The following is a 13,789-nucleotide window of genomic DNA, read 5'->3' as shown; positions in this document are numbered from 1 at the left end:
CTTATATATTCGTTTATAAACAATATATTATTATTTTATAAATTAATTATTATAAAGAGTTACACATAGTTTAAAGGCATACATTTAATAAGTTTGCCTATCTTACACTGTAAAGTATTATTTTGTTGTTGTCCTGAAATGTACATATAGTTTGAGTCATATCAACTCAAAACCCAGAGCAACAGTGGAAGCTGAATAGAAGCAAAGTAAGTAAGAGACAGAGTCATAATCAAAGTCAAGTAAAAACTAATAGTCAAGAAAACAGGCCCAGAGGCACAATCCTGATGCCAGAGACAAATTACATAGATTAGGGATGATATGCATGTATGCATGCATGCATGCATTAAATTTATATAACTGCTCATCTGATGCACATAACTTATACATTCTGAATCTGGGTAATTGTGAGTCCAGACTAAGGAATCTGTTCACTGGAATGCTCAGATAGGCTGATGCTACAACCTGGGTGGTGTCCAGAGCACATAGAGTTACAATGAAAATTAAGCATTGGTGGCACAAATGTTAAGGCAAGATTACATGTCTACTGGAAATTTGTCTATAATTATATGTAAACCTGATGGAATGACTAAAAACATAAATGTATGCATATTTTTAAGGTTCCAGTGAAAAAGAGAATACCCAGGCCTTTGTTGTCCCTCCAAAGGAATTTCCAGTCTACCTGTGGCAGCCTTTCCTTAGACATAGTTATTACTGTTTTCCGGATTCAGAAGCTCAGAAGAAATTCAGCACCATGTTGAATGATTGTATCAGGCACTTAAATCATGGTGAGTCTAGCAGACATAATCTGATAATTTTGCTATTGTTCTGCCTTTCAGGAAAAAAAATCAGTTTGACCATTGGTTGCTAACCAATCCTTGTAGCAAAATTACAATCTACCTTTCTCTTGTATTACCCTGGTAAGTAATGACATGCTTAGAGTTGACCCAACAACTTCTAAATGAGAGAGATATGGTTTCATGTTATATACACTCTTATCTCTTTAAGCATCAGCTAGTGGGTGCTGGATGGAGAAACCAACTGTGTTGACATTAGGAAAATCATCCTATATATTGTGGGGAGAACTTGGCTGGTAATTCAGTCAGACATCAAGAAGGCAAAAGCTGGGTTAGGAATCCTATAATTTATTTCCTTACCCTGTCATTTTGCCTAGCCATACAGGAAAGAGAGTTGTAGAGTTGCTATAAGAGTGTAGTTTGGAGCTTCAAAAGTCCAACCTGACAAAGTGAATTACACTAACTTTGTTAACATTAGAGAAAATACTTTCTCATTTCTTACTTATTGGCTCTTCAGAGCATAAGATTTGCCAGAAAGAGGTGATACTGGAGAAGCAGTAGAGTTTGCACTGTGACATCACAATGGTTTGTCATTCTGATGAGACCTCCAAATGCTGTGGCTACTTCTGAACATTATGTTGAAACGTAGAATACTCTTATTCAGAAAGCCCGATATGCTTTTAATTTCCTAAATTACATACAGATATACTGCATATCACAAAAGAGCAGAAAGGAGAAAAAAATGCCAACTATTGTCCTTTAACAATTTTCATATGCATTTGAAATTTGCATAACAGTTATGTTAAAACTCCCCAGAAAAAGCCTGCTGTACTTGTTGACAGAGAATATGTGACTCCTGTTTTTCTCATGCAGAGAAATTAGCCATATCTCTTAAAAAATGCCTGGATTGATTTGTTCCCTGACCATTCAGCTTTTAAGAAAGTTTTTTCCATCTTTTTTCAATCAGGAGGATTTGCAGAATAATAGTGTGCATTAAGCCATTTGATTAAATTTCTCCCATTTTGCCTGTGTAGGAAAAAAGGGGAGCAAGTTGAAATAGCTAAACTTACACTTCTCCAGGCAAAGGGAAAATGTGTATTTAGCTGTTTCAACTTCTTTCTTTCTGGCTTGAGGAAGCCTCTCTTAGTTTGTGTAGGCAAATGGGGAATAAGTGGTGGCAAATAGCTAAACACTATTCTTTCTGAGCCCTTTTAAAAACCAACTGGGAAACCCAGACTGGAACATAAAACTGAGATGATCTCAGTCACAGTGCATTCTGTCATCAACATATGGCAAAAGGGTAACACACTCAAGTTTCAGCATTGAGATGATTTTACCCTCAGATGATTTCATTTGTATTTTGAAATGTCTATCAAGTATTGACTGATTTTCAAAACATCACAATTCTAGTGGAATTGGTGGAAGGAACTGGTAGTGTAAGGAGTAACCCTCACTCCATGGTCAGTGTCAGGATGTAAATGATTTAAATTTTGGATGTAAATTTTGGCCTCCATGGCAGGCCAAAACATGCTTTAAAAATCTCGAGGCCTGATATTCAGGAGTGGTAACCAGAATATTTTCCTTTACCACTTTTATCTTCCCTCTTCATGAATGAGGCCCTTTCCTTCCAAGCTACAGTTCTGTAAGCAGAACTGTGAAATATACAGTGTATTTGGCACCAAAAGGTTAAGGAAGATTAAGTCCAAGTCTACATATGGTGCTGCAAATCCCACAGGAGGAACACATGATCTGGCATTTTGCAAACCATTGAATCTGTAAGCTTCAGGGAACATGTTTGGTAAAGCAGTCAGCTGAAGTCAATTTCCTGTAAAGCATTCTTAAAGGGAAAGTTTTCCATTTCATGGCTTATAATTCTCTTATTCATTTCTCAAAACCTCGGTAATAAAATCATCTGTGTGGAGTCTAATACCTTTTGTTTTGTCCTGGGAAAGTAATAGAAGGGCTCAGTTTTTCCTGGCACGCTGTGAATCTTCTGTGACTCTAGATCTTCAGTAATGCTTTAGTTTGCTCAAAAGGCAGAACTGATTCCAGGCGTGCAATCCTCTTGGTAGTTTCTGTTTTAAATTGAATTCCAAACCATCAGTTTGGAGGACAATAGGGTATTTGCAAAATGAACAAAGTAGTGTTTTCAATCTTTGAACAGTTTTGGATTTCTTTCCTGAAATGTTTGCCCCTTCTCTTCCTCTTCTTACTTCTTCTTGTCAGAAGGGTGGAACTACCATACTCTAGAAAGTTCTCTCACTTATTAAACATTTGGATACATTGAATTAAAGATTTTCTAGGCTAGATGTTTCTAGGTGCCTTTTGTTTTGCTTTTTATGATATATTTGTTGCACAAAGTGACATTTCAGCATACTTAATCATGTGATCTTGTTTTGAGGAAGGAAGTTCATTGCAATATGTTTTTAACTGAAGATTGGTATGGAATCTAGCAACAAGATGGCAGTGCCTTGACTGATTTCCTTTTCTGGCATCAATTACCTCAGGATGGTTATGTATGAGGTGGACCTTGGGAGACAAGGCAAAAAGATGCAGCCAGGAGAGAAGTCAGTTGAGCCTGCAACAGGAATGTGGGTGGGGCAAGGAACTTAGAAGATACCCTCCCTAGTTTTGTAAAGGAGCTTGGGGTGAGATAGAGAATTGTGTTTCAGATTTACAAGATTCTGCTAATGTAACTTAACAATAAAATAGAATTAGCTCATCTGGTTGCGTTTCCTGTCTGGTGAACCTAGTAAGGCTGATATGCTACCTCAGGAAAATAACTAGCACCAATAAAATCTTAAGTCTATTTAAAAGCTAAACAGTTATCTGTAGCAAGTATAGACACATTGCAGCTAACACCCCCAGCCCTCCTGTTATAGCTTGTGTTCCCTTGAGAGGCATTATAGTTTTATATGCCAGTCTGATAATTCTAAGCAAGTTAAATTTGATATGATTTGATAAGAACAAGTTCAAAATTTGTTAAGACTGTAGGAAATAATTAGGCTGAAGGTCAGCTTTGCTTTTGCTCAAAACATTCCCATTATAGCTCAGTCATGTTGCATATCAATATTGTAGCGTTTCTGAAAGTGAAAGGTGAAAAAGATCTTCACAATAGCAGAAGATTAGATTTCCTCCCAGACCTACTTCTTATTAATGTGTTGGCTGAAATGTTTGAAATTATAACCAGAATCTAGTAATGGCAAGGATATATGATATTATTTCCCCAGAAAAATGGGAAGTGCATATAGCATGGCATGGATTGGTCATATCTGGAATCAATGGATTTCAGATGGCATAATGTGAAAACGAAGGTTCAATGTGGTATCTATATTTGGCATGTAGGTTTTTGTTCCTAAACAGATTAAGATTGCACATAAGCAAAAAGTAAAGATCTCTAAAGTCAGATCCCCAAATAAGATCTCCCTTTTTGGTTAATTTTGTCCACCTGCATGAATGGAGGAACAAAGTGAGAATAAACAGATCATGTGCAGTAGCATATTCACAATAGATCAGGTTGGGCTATAAATCCTTATATTATATGCAGGAGTGAACATAATGAACAGCTAGATGGGCGGCATATAAATTTAATAATAAAGAAGAATGGCTAATGTCGACTGAAATTTCCAGCAGCCATGGCTATCATTCTTCATGCATGCTTCTTATCTGCAAAAAAATACAGATAGTCCTCAATTTACAGCAGTTTGTTTAGTGACCATTCAAAGTTACAATGCATGGTATTGAAAAAAGAGATTTATGACCGTTTTTCACATGATGGTTGCAGCATCCCCATGGTCATATGATCAAGATTCAGATTTGGCAACTGATTCATATTTATTATAGTTGCCTAGCAACCTGGGGTCATGTGATCCTTTTTCACGACCTTCTGACCAGAAAAGTCAATAGGGAAGCCAGATTCACTTAACAATGGATGTAATAACTGCAGTGATTCACTTCACCACTGTGGCAAGAAAGGTCATAAAACGGGATGAAAAAACAAATGTTTCACTTAACAACAGAAATTATGGGCTCAGTTGTGGTCATATGTTGAGGACTACCTGTACTAGAGGCATAAAAGTTCATTTATTGCATATGCGGAAGAAGTAGATTTTTATGTGCTCTGTAAGTATGCATTATTTTAGTGTGGAGTTTCTGTTTACTTGATTAATTCAGTTAACCTTTGGTTCAAGTCATTCTTCCAAATACTACAGTACGTGGTGCTATACATACCTACAGACTTTTTGTGAGCATTGACTTGAGAATTAGTATGGTGCAGTTGAATTAAGATTAGAGAAACCAAAATCCAAGGCCAATTTCAACCCTCAGAGCTCATTGGACTTTAGACAAGTACTTTCTCTCAGGCCAGTTGTGTGAGGAAAAACTGAAGGTGCCTTCTATTATCATCTTGAGAGATTGAAGACAGACAGGATAAAAATCTAAAATTAAATAATTTGTTAGATAGGTTAACATTAGAATTTCTAGAGCATTTTAAAGATACTGTACCAATTCTTCAGAGGTAAAAGCTATTCATGGAATTGTATTTCTTCTCTTGAGAAATTTTGCTAAACTTCTCTTTCATCGTGACTAAAATTCTTCAGATGCTTTATCTCAAGAGGAAACAGTGAAATATTCACTTCGGGATTTATTCTTGGATTTATTCTTGGAGAGATTTATTTCTATGGTACATTTGGTTGTTATCATCCTTGGGCCCTTGAAATTGTGGAACTAAAAGATTTAATTCCTAAAATGCATTCATATTTATTACTTTGGGCACCAGGTTTTGGAAAATTCCAGAATAGAAATTAGGCAGCACTTATTGCAAATTATTAGAAAGTGTTCATGCAAATATCAAAATCTGAAACATTTGTATTCAATAATGTGTAACTCTGCATATGAAGTATGCAATTTTTCAGTGGCTATAAATACAGCATATGAATACAGGCCTGTATCCTGTTTGGAAGTGACCTCATCTAATTTCTGTTGGTGGTTAGCAGCTTTTCTATCACATGATGTGGCTAAGGAAACCTCTGAGTCTTGGTTCTTTGCATTCTTAAGCAAGTCAGCTCTTCTTAACAATAGATGATACTCATTGAAGCTTCTTAAAAAAAAAAAGTCAAACTCTCCAAAAATCTGCTCTTAATCAGCCTTCCAGGTTAACAAACTGTAGTCAGATGCTGAACCACAAAGCTGCTATTCAAAATTAAATCTCAGAACACTATAGAATTCTCCAACATTAAAAGTAAAAAACGGGGAAATGATTGCAGCCAAGACTTCCTATAATGCAGCTGGATTCTCAACTAAAATAATCTTTTGTAAATGTATGTACATAACTGGAGTTTGCATCTTTTGCTGAATACTCCATAGTTTCTCCTACTTTTTTTAAAAACTTCCCTCTACGAGAATAAAACATTGATTTTGTTTTAAAAAAAAACACAGTATTCTTGATTCCCAGTTTTCCTAACAGGACTCTTTAGAGTACAAAAATCTTAAAATTTCGAATAATTCTCCCTAATCACCTATCCTGTTCATGTCATAGGAACTATTCAAGGTGCTTTCGGGTTGAAAGATTAGCCAATGACATCACCATTGCCTGAGAGACACCTGTGGGGGCTCCTTTCATGTCCATGCAAGGAGCTGGAGTGAATGATGGGAGTTCACCCCACTACGCAGCAGCACTCAAGTCTCGAATGTGGGCTTGTTAATCTCCAACCCAACCACGTGAGCCACTGTGCTCCCTTTCCAATCTAATTGCACAGGACAAATTAGGATTCTAATTTTATCTTTGGAAAGCCAGATGATGTCTTTAACTTACAAAGTTTAACTACAAGGATACCGTCCTATAGGTTGAACTCCAAGAAGCACAAGAAAAATTCATGGCATCATACATGGAAGGAACAAAGCCTGTGGGCCAGAGCTATGAAATACAATTAGTCTTCTTGTTTCCTTTTATAGCTTATGGTTCTAGTTTACATGATTTAAGCACAAAAATGAGTTGACTACCAAAGTTTGATTAAAAAGAAAAGGGGGGGGGGCAGACTGTTTAAGAAGCTAGTATAGCATGAGGACTAAGCTCCAAATTAGAAATTCAAATTTTGCTTGTATTAAGTGCTGTGAAGCAGCTAAATCCGTTTCCACTTTTTTATTTATAGTATGGAAATCATAACAAATATTTTAAGTGTCTGTTGCAAATATCACTGGATAGTCCATGGGAAATGCATTGGACTTTTATAAATAGTATTTTAAAGATAACAAATTGTTTAATATTTGCGGGGCATTGATACTCCTGCAAGCACATTGACTAAGAGAGGAAGGAATGGTTGTTCTGTTGTACAGTTGAGGCATTTCATCTCCTTTTTGCTATGTGAGAGGTGCGTGGATGGATCCCATTCCAGTTGATGCTGTTCCTCCAAAGATGGACTGTGTAACCTGAAATTGCAGTGCATAGGTTTGGTGATTCATCATATCTGTCTCTTTTAACTGAGTTTATTTGTCTTTTGTCACTTCTTCCCTTGATTTCAGAGCAACTATGCAGGGGTGTCAAACTGGTGGCCCGTGGGCCGGACGTGTCACACGCAGGCCACACTCACCCCAGCTCCGCAAAGGGGAAAATGCTATGAAATGTCACGTGATGGCAACGTGATGCCATGGGTTTGACACCTGTCAACTAGAGAGTTAAAGCACAGTTTGTGTTGCCCAGTATGAAAGTGACCTGATACATCTTCATCCTGAATAGGCAACTTGTAAACACATGGCTTGTTGGTGCCAGTAAGAATCTATGTCCCTGACTATCTTTTTTTCAATGTTCTTTAATCATAAAATTAAATTGGATGCTGTGAAGCAAAGCACCAGCCTCTGGGCTGGAGATAAGAAACTGATTTGTTTCCTGGAACTGGCTAGAGTAGCAATTTCATGACTTGATAAGATACAGAAGCCATTTTATCATCACTCCTACCATCTGAAAATGTCCAAATCTGCTCCAACATAAATAATTATCTCTAATTGTTGCTATGACCCTTTAGACTATTCTATTAAAACTAGTGATTAAAACTAATTGATAACTAGTTAACTATCCTATTACTCTAGATTTCCTAAAGCCAAGAATATGGAAATTTGATATACTTTTACTGGACGTCCTGATTCTTATTCAGAGGGAACTAGTAATAAAAAGGGGAGGGCAGACAGAATAAAGAACAGGAGTAATTGCAACATTGGCATGGTTTGCTGAGAAGCAAAGAAGACTAATAGATAGTTGAATGTTTAAATGCCAGCTCATAGCTCTTATTTCTCCAGAATTATGGGAGTAGGTTCATGGACCCAAAAACATTTCCTCTTCTATTTCAGGAAGCTCTGAGTTTTGCAATGATCTTTCTATATACAATGGAGGAAATAATGTTCTCACTACTGCAGGAGTGTAGTAATTGGACACTCCAATCTATTGGATAACCCAGTCCTTTCTTCTCTTGTAGCATTTTGGAAAATGAGAGGCTGAAGAGCAGGAAAAATGGATCTGCACACCCACAGACTGTCATCCAGATTTCCATGTGATAAATAAACAGCAGAGCAGAGCAAGGCTTATTTTTTTTAACTCCGGACTTATTATTTCACACAGTGGTTCATTTGTGGAGGAGAGACCTAGACAGAAAGCCCAGTGTATTCTATGTCTATTTGTCTAAGCATCTGGGTTTAGGTTACACAGACATGGATTGAAGTTTTCCTTCTTACTTGCAAGTTGCCCAACAGGTTGCACCACTGCTTCCTCTGTGATGTTTGCATTGTGTTTTGACATTTGTAAAGCTGGAAAGCATTGCATGACTGTTTTGCCATTTAGTTTTAAGGTTAATGCTTTTAGTGCTGGCTGATTAAAAATGAAACCCAGCCTCTGAAAGATTAATTAGTTACCAGAAAAGACATAAGAAAGTAAACTTGACTATATCATACTGAGCTAAGATGAAACAAAAACCAAAAGGAAGATCTAATTTTTTGAATGTTCTGTAAATCAGAAGAGAGAAGGTGGAAAAGAAGAGCAGGATTTTGGAGGGGAACTGATATTACAATGGGTGATCTTGTTTGGGTCCCCTGATCAGTCTCTGTTCAAGATAAAATGGGGAGTGTACTGGACTTAACAGGAAAACAGAATAACAGAATTGGAAGGGACCTTGGAGGTCTCCTAGTCCAACCCCCTGCTCAAGCAGGAAACCCAATACCATTTCAGACAAATAGCTGTTCTTGAAAACTTCCAGTGTTGGAGCACCCACAACTTCTGAAGACAAGTCATTCCACTGTTTAATTGTTCTAATGGTCAGGGAATTTCTCCTTAGTTCTAGGTTGTTTCTCTCCTTGATTAGTTTCCATCCATTACTTCTTGTCCTGCTTTGGAGAATAGGTTGGCTCCCTTTTCTTTGTGGCAGTCCCTGAGATATTGGGACACTGCTATCATGTCTCCCCTAGTCCTTCTTTTCATTAAACTAGACATATCCACTTCTGCAATCGTTCTTCATAAGTTTTAGCTTCCAGTCCCCTAATCATCTTTGTTGTTCTTCTCTTTCACAAACACTTCCCTTCCTGACCTAGCCAGAGTGATCTTAGGCATAATGGAGGGATTCTCTGGGCTTCTTGTGTTGGAGAGAATTAAATCTATATGCAATGCATTGTCCCATTTGCTATCTGATTTTACTCATTCAGCAGTTTGCATGCTGATATAGTTTTTATACTAAATGGTAGAGCAAAGATTTGGGTATAGATAGGATCCATAATTGGCATGACTTGGATCTGCTGAAATTTAGAAACTTTACTGAAATGCAGGATATTAAGGTGGTCCCTTCCACTAGATTGACACATCTGAAGGATTTTTTAAAAAATAATTTTTGGTGATTTTGCAGTCACCTCTACAGGTGATTGTTTTGAAATCTTGGTCTCCCACTGAAAAGGACAGTAACAAAGTTGCTCCAAAAAACCTCCCTGATATGTGTGAGTGAGCAATTCAGAAGGTTACTAAGGTAATTACCATGAAAGCTACAGTAATATTGGATTCAAGTTTCAGACTTTTACTTTCATCTTCAAATCTATTGTCTTTCGTAGCTGGAAAGAAACCAAAGCGGAATGAAACCAAATGAAAAATTTCTTAAGTTTGCATTATATATCTATTATTTCTTGTGTGCTTGGATTCATGCTGAAGATAAGACCACATGATTCTCCTGCTCATTTGTCTATTTACATTGTGAAAATGGTCTCCAAGAAAGATTTTGCAACACAAAAGCATTCATAACGATCAACATCTTATATATTACAATAATCGCTTCTCACATATCTGTGAGAGAATTAGATTTATTTTGGATATCTGGGATATATTTATGCATGTTTGAATGCAGGAATCCAGGAATTCCAGAGTTTGTGGGCTAGACTGGAAAGTCAAAAATGTCTTGAACAATCCAGTGGCAATTACTTCCACAAAGCTGGCAAGAAAAGTTCATAAATGCAGTTACCAATGTTAAGCTTGATTCAAGGGAATCTTTATCCTTGTTATAGCAGTGGCAGCCTCTAGACAACTTTGGCTGATACTAAAAATATCTTAAGCAGGGTCTGCTTAGTACTTGAAATTTCACCAAAAAATGCTAGGATTGTAGACTAGACTGGAAAGTAGGGCAACAATAATTATAGAAATAGAGGCAAACCCCTTCTGTATGAGTGCAAAGAAAAGATCATGAATACTTCACTTTCATTATAAATAAAGATCCCTCGCTTATCCATATGGATTTTGTACAGAAAAAATACTATTCTACTACCAAAAACAAATAGAAGACGTTCAGTGTCTCTGAGAGAAATCTCATTAATGTACCGTATCAGTTGATTACCTTGCTTGATGAGACATCCTAGGAAAATCCCCTTGGGAATCTTTAAGTTGTCTAAAAGTTCTTGCTTTTACAATAGAGACTTTCAAATATGCAGCAGAATTATCACTTAATTATAACATGTTAAAAGAGTCACACTAAATCATGGGTGAACAAACTTTAGGGTCATGGTATAGGAGTTTAGGATCATGGTATCTCTCAAGCCATAAATTGAAACAAACTCTGATACCAGGATCCTTTTTTATTCTTCAGTAGCTAATTTTTTCATTAATCTGTGCAGATAATATGCTTAGTTCTGGTTCAGATGCCACAATCCACAAAATAGTCTCATGTTTGCTAGCATTGTACTGTATCAAGCTAATAGTTTGTTCCCCAAAAAGGAAAAAGTATAATTGTCTCATCCCTGTGGAATGATGATGTCATTATGTTGTGCTATATAGCAGGCAAAGCTAATAAATTTTAGTCGTTCCCTGGTTATTAGAATCAGCTAATGAAAACAATAAATAATCATGTTATGTTATTCCAAAGATTAGTTTTAGGATCTTATTCCAATTTTTAGAAGAGGTAGAGAATAATGTTATGGAAGATTGTTTGGATTAAATTCAGTGGTGACAGAATGAATTCCCAATTGGTAAGGGTTATTCCAAAAATACTATATTGCCAAATGCTTGCTAGTCTATTTTTACAGAAAAACTAAAACAAAAACTCCTTCATTTTAGTGATATTATAATAGGCATTTTGAATACCTTTATTCATTCTGATTACCCAAAGTTACAAGTGAATCTAGTCATTGATGATTCTATTGGCCTTGACAAAATTGATATTTTTGGCCTTTGAGACTATGAGCCTCGTAACATTTCAAATCAGTTTCCTTTGGAACCTTTAGGAAGTAAAAAGAATCTTTGGCTCTGCTAGTGTTTAGAATCTGCCATAATACCCAGAGAGTGAACAATGATATTCTCTAACTAAGCTACTTTTCTTTATCCCGGCCCCCCTGCCATTTTAGGATTCAGAAAGGGTGCTACTCCTATCTCTGAAAGCATGTGGATGCGCGACAAGACCCATTGACAGTGACTAAGGCAGAAGGGATGAGCATGTTGTATCTTCTTTGCATTCAGATACCAGCACTCCACAAATGGCCCTTGTTAGGAATGAGCATCACAATTCAATTTGAAAATATGTTAGTCCTACCACTGCAATGATTAAATCTTCTGGGTCTTCATCTGACTTCTTTTCTGCTTTTGGTGGAAGCTTCCAGCCATCCCCGCCCCTCCCGAACCTAATACAGGTAGTCCTTGAATTACAACAGTTCACTTAGTAAACTTACGTGACCTATGACCATTTTCTGTAGTTTCAACCTTTGCAGCATCTGCATGATCACATGATCTAAATTCGGATGCTTGGCAACTGACTTGTATTTATGACAGTTGCAGTATCCTGGGTCATATGAACACCTACCTTTTGCGACCTTCTGACAAGCATAGTCAATGGGGAAGCCAGATTCATTTAACAACTAAGTTACTAACATCAACTGCAATGATTCATTTAACAACTGTGGGAAGAAAAGTCATAAAATGGGATAAAACTCACAACACTCTTACTTAACAACAGAAATTTTGGGGTCAGTTGTGGTCATAAGACAAGGACATCTATATGTATATATGTACATATGTGTGTATGTGTGTGTATCAATTCCATTCCATTCTCCTCTTCAGCATCAAACACCAAGTGTTTGCTATATGTTTGTGGAAATGCAGAGCCCAGAAATAAGACTTAAATCTCATATTTGCTTAACAGTTCTACTGGCAATATAGTGGGAGCCATGTGGGACATCCCTGTTCTTTCCCATAGCTAATTGGGGATGGAAACTGCATCATTGCAAAAAAGACATCTCAACTCAGGAAGAAAAGAAATGTGACAAATAAATTTGGGATTATTTATGCTATATGTACATTAATCTAAGAATTTCTAAAGCCGGCTGTCAAACTTCTGTATTTTACCCTTTTCAGAAATCCATGTGATTCTTTTTCATGAGTGTGTCTGCCTCGCAGGATTTAACAATGGATATGATAGTCTTCTCCTACTTTCTTTTTATAGTATTCATGGCACACTACCTCTGATAGAAGAGGCAATGAATAACCAATATCAGAATTAGTAGCTACTGTAGCCTCATTCTTCACAAATGTGTCTAGACCCTTTTAAAAATTATCCAAATTTCTATTATCAGAACTCTCTCTATCAAATTCTACAGTTCAACTGTGCACTTTAGGAAAAAGTGGTTCCCTCTGCTAGTAAGAAAAGTAGTTTTTTCTGCATAAGTTTCAAGGCCTGAACTGAAGTCCTAGCACTGTCAGTCAGAGAATAATCAATGTTCTTTAGTCACATTTTCTTTCTCTTTCATGTTTTTATATGCTTTTATCAGATCTTCCCTTTTCTTCCTTCGTGCTAAGTGAAATAATCTTTCTCTGTAGGGAGCTGAAACTCCTTAATCATTTTGATTGCCCTTTCATGTAAACGTGCAGATATATTTTACAGAATATGTTTAAGCGCAGCTACACAACACTCTGAAATGTGTTCTTATCATAGATTTGTGCAGTATTAACAATTATATTTTCACTCCTTTTCTTAAGGCTTCCAAGCATGAAATAATTGAGTTGTCCACTTTGACCCTAAGATCTTTTTCTAGAGGCTGATCTGTACTTCCTGCTTCCCTCAGCATGAGCTTGAGCTTCATTACTATTTGGAGAGCAAAGGGATGGATGATGTCATCTTTTACCTGCCCCTATTCTTCCGGGATGGTGATAGTCACCTGAATTTTCTGGTTCTGCAACAAAAGGATCCTCCTCTACAATTCAAGTGGGACAATCCAGTCCACCTGCTCAACCTCATTCCATCCTCAACAAAGGCCTCCTTTCAAATTGGCTAATGTGTACTCTGGCAGGCATGCCTTCCAGAACCCATTCTCTGCATTTGGTGGCCATTTTGCTGGACTACTTGCTCCGAAAGGCAGAATCCCCCTCCCCTTTCTTTTTATAGGTTTAATAGCAGATCAGTGAAATCACGTTTATTATTTTTTTAAAGAGGTCAGCAGAGAAAGGATGGTTTCTTTTAAAAAAAGACACTGGATGAAATTGACCAGAGTTCTCT

At 36.9% G+C, this 13,789-nt stretch overlaps 1 protein-coding gene across 1 annotated transcript in view; it reads left to right on the top strand.

Annotated features, from left to right (window-relative positions):
• Positions 1-13,789, top strand: part of NIBAN1 (niban apoptosis regulator 1) — a 55,385-nt gene that overhangs the window by 27,657 nt on the left and 13,939 nt on the right. Inside the window, exon 5 of the mRNA XM_070941057.1 lies at positions 618-785. Coding sequence (XP_070797158.1) covers positions 618-785 — 168 coding nt within the window. The remainder of the gene's footprint in view (positions 1-617; positions 786-13,789) is intronic.

This window comes from Pituophis catenifer, unplaced genomic scaffold (genome assembly GCF_029215685.1).
Source record: "Pituophis catenifer annectens isolate HBS135680 unplaced genomic scaffold, rPitCat1.0.hap2 SCAF_3, whole genome shotgun sequence".
NCBI classification, from domain to species: Eukaryota; Metazoa; Chordata; class Lepidosauria; order Squamata; family Colubridae; genus Pituophis; species Pituophis catenifer.
The sequence above is the reverse complement of the archived record's forward strand: the minus strand, read 5'-3'. Positions and strand labels throughout refer to the sequence as shown.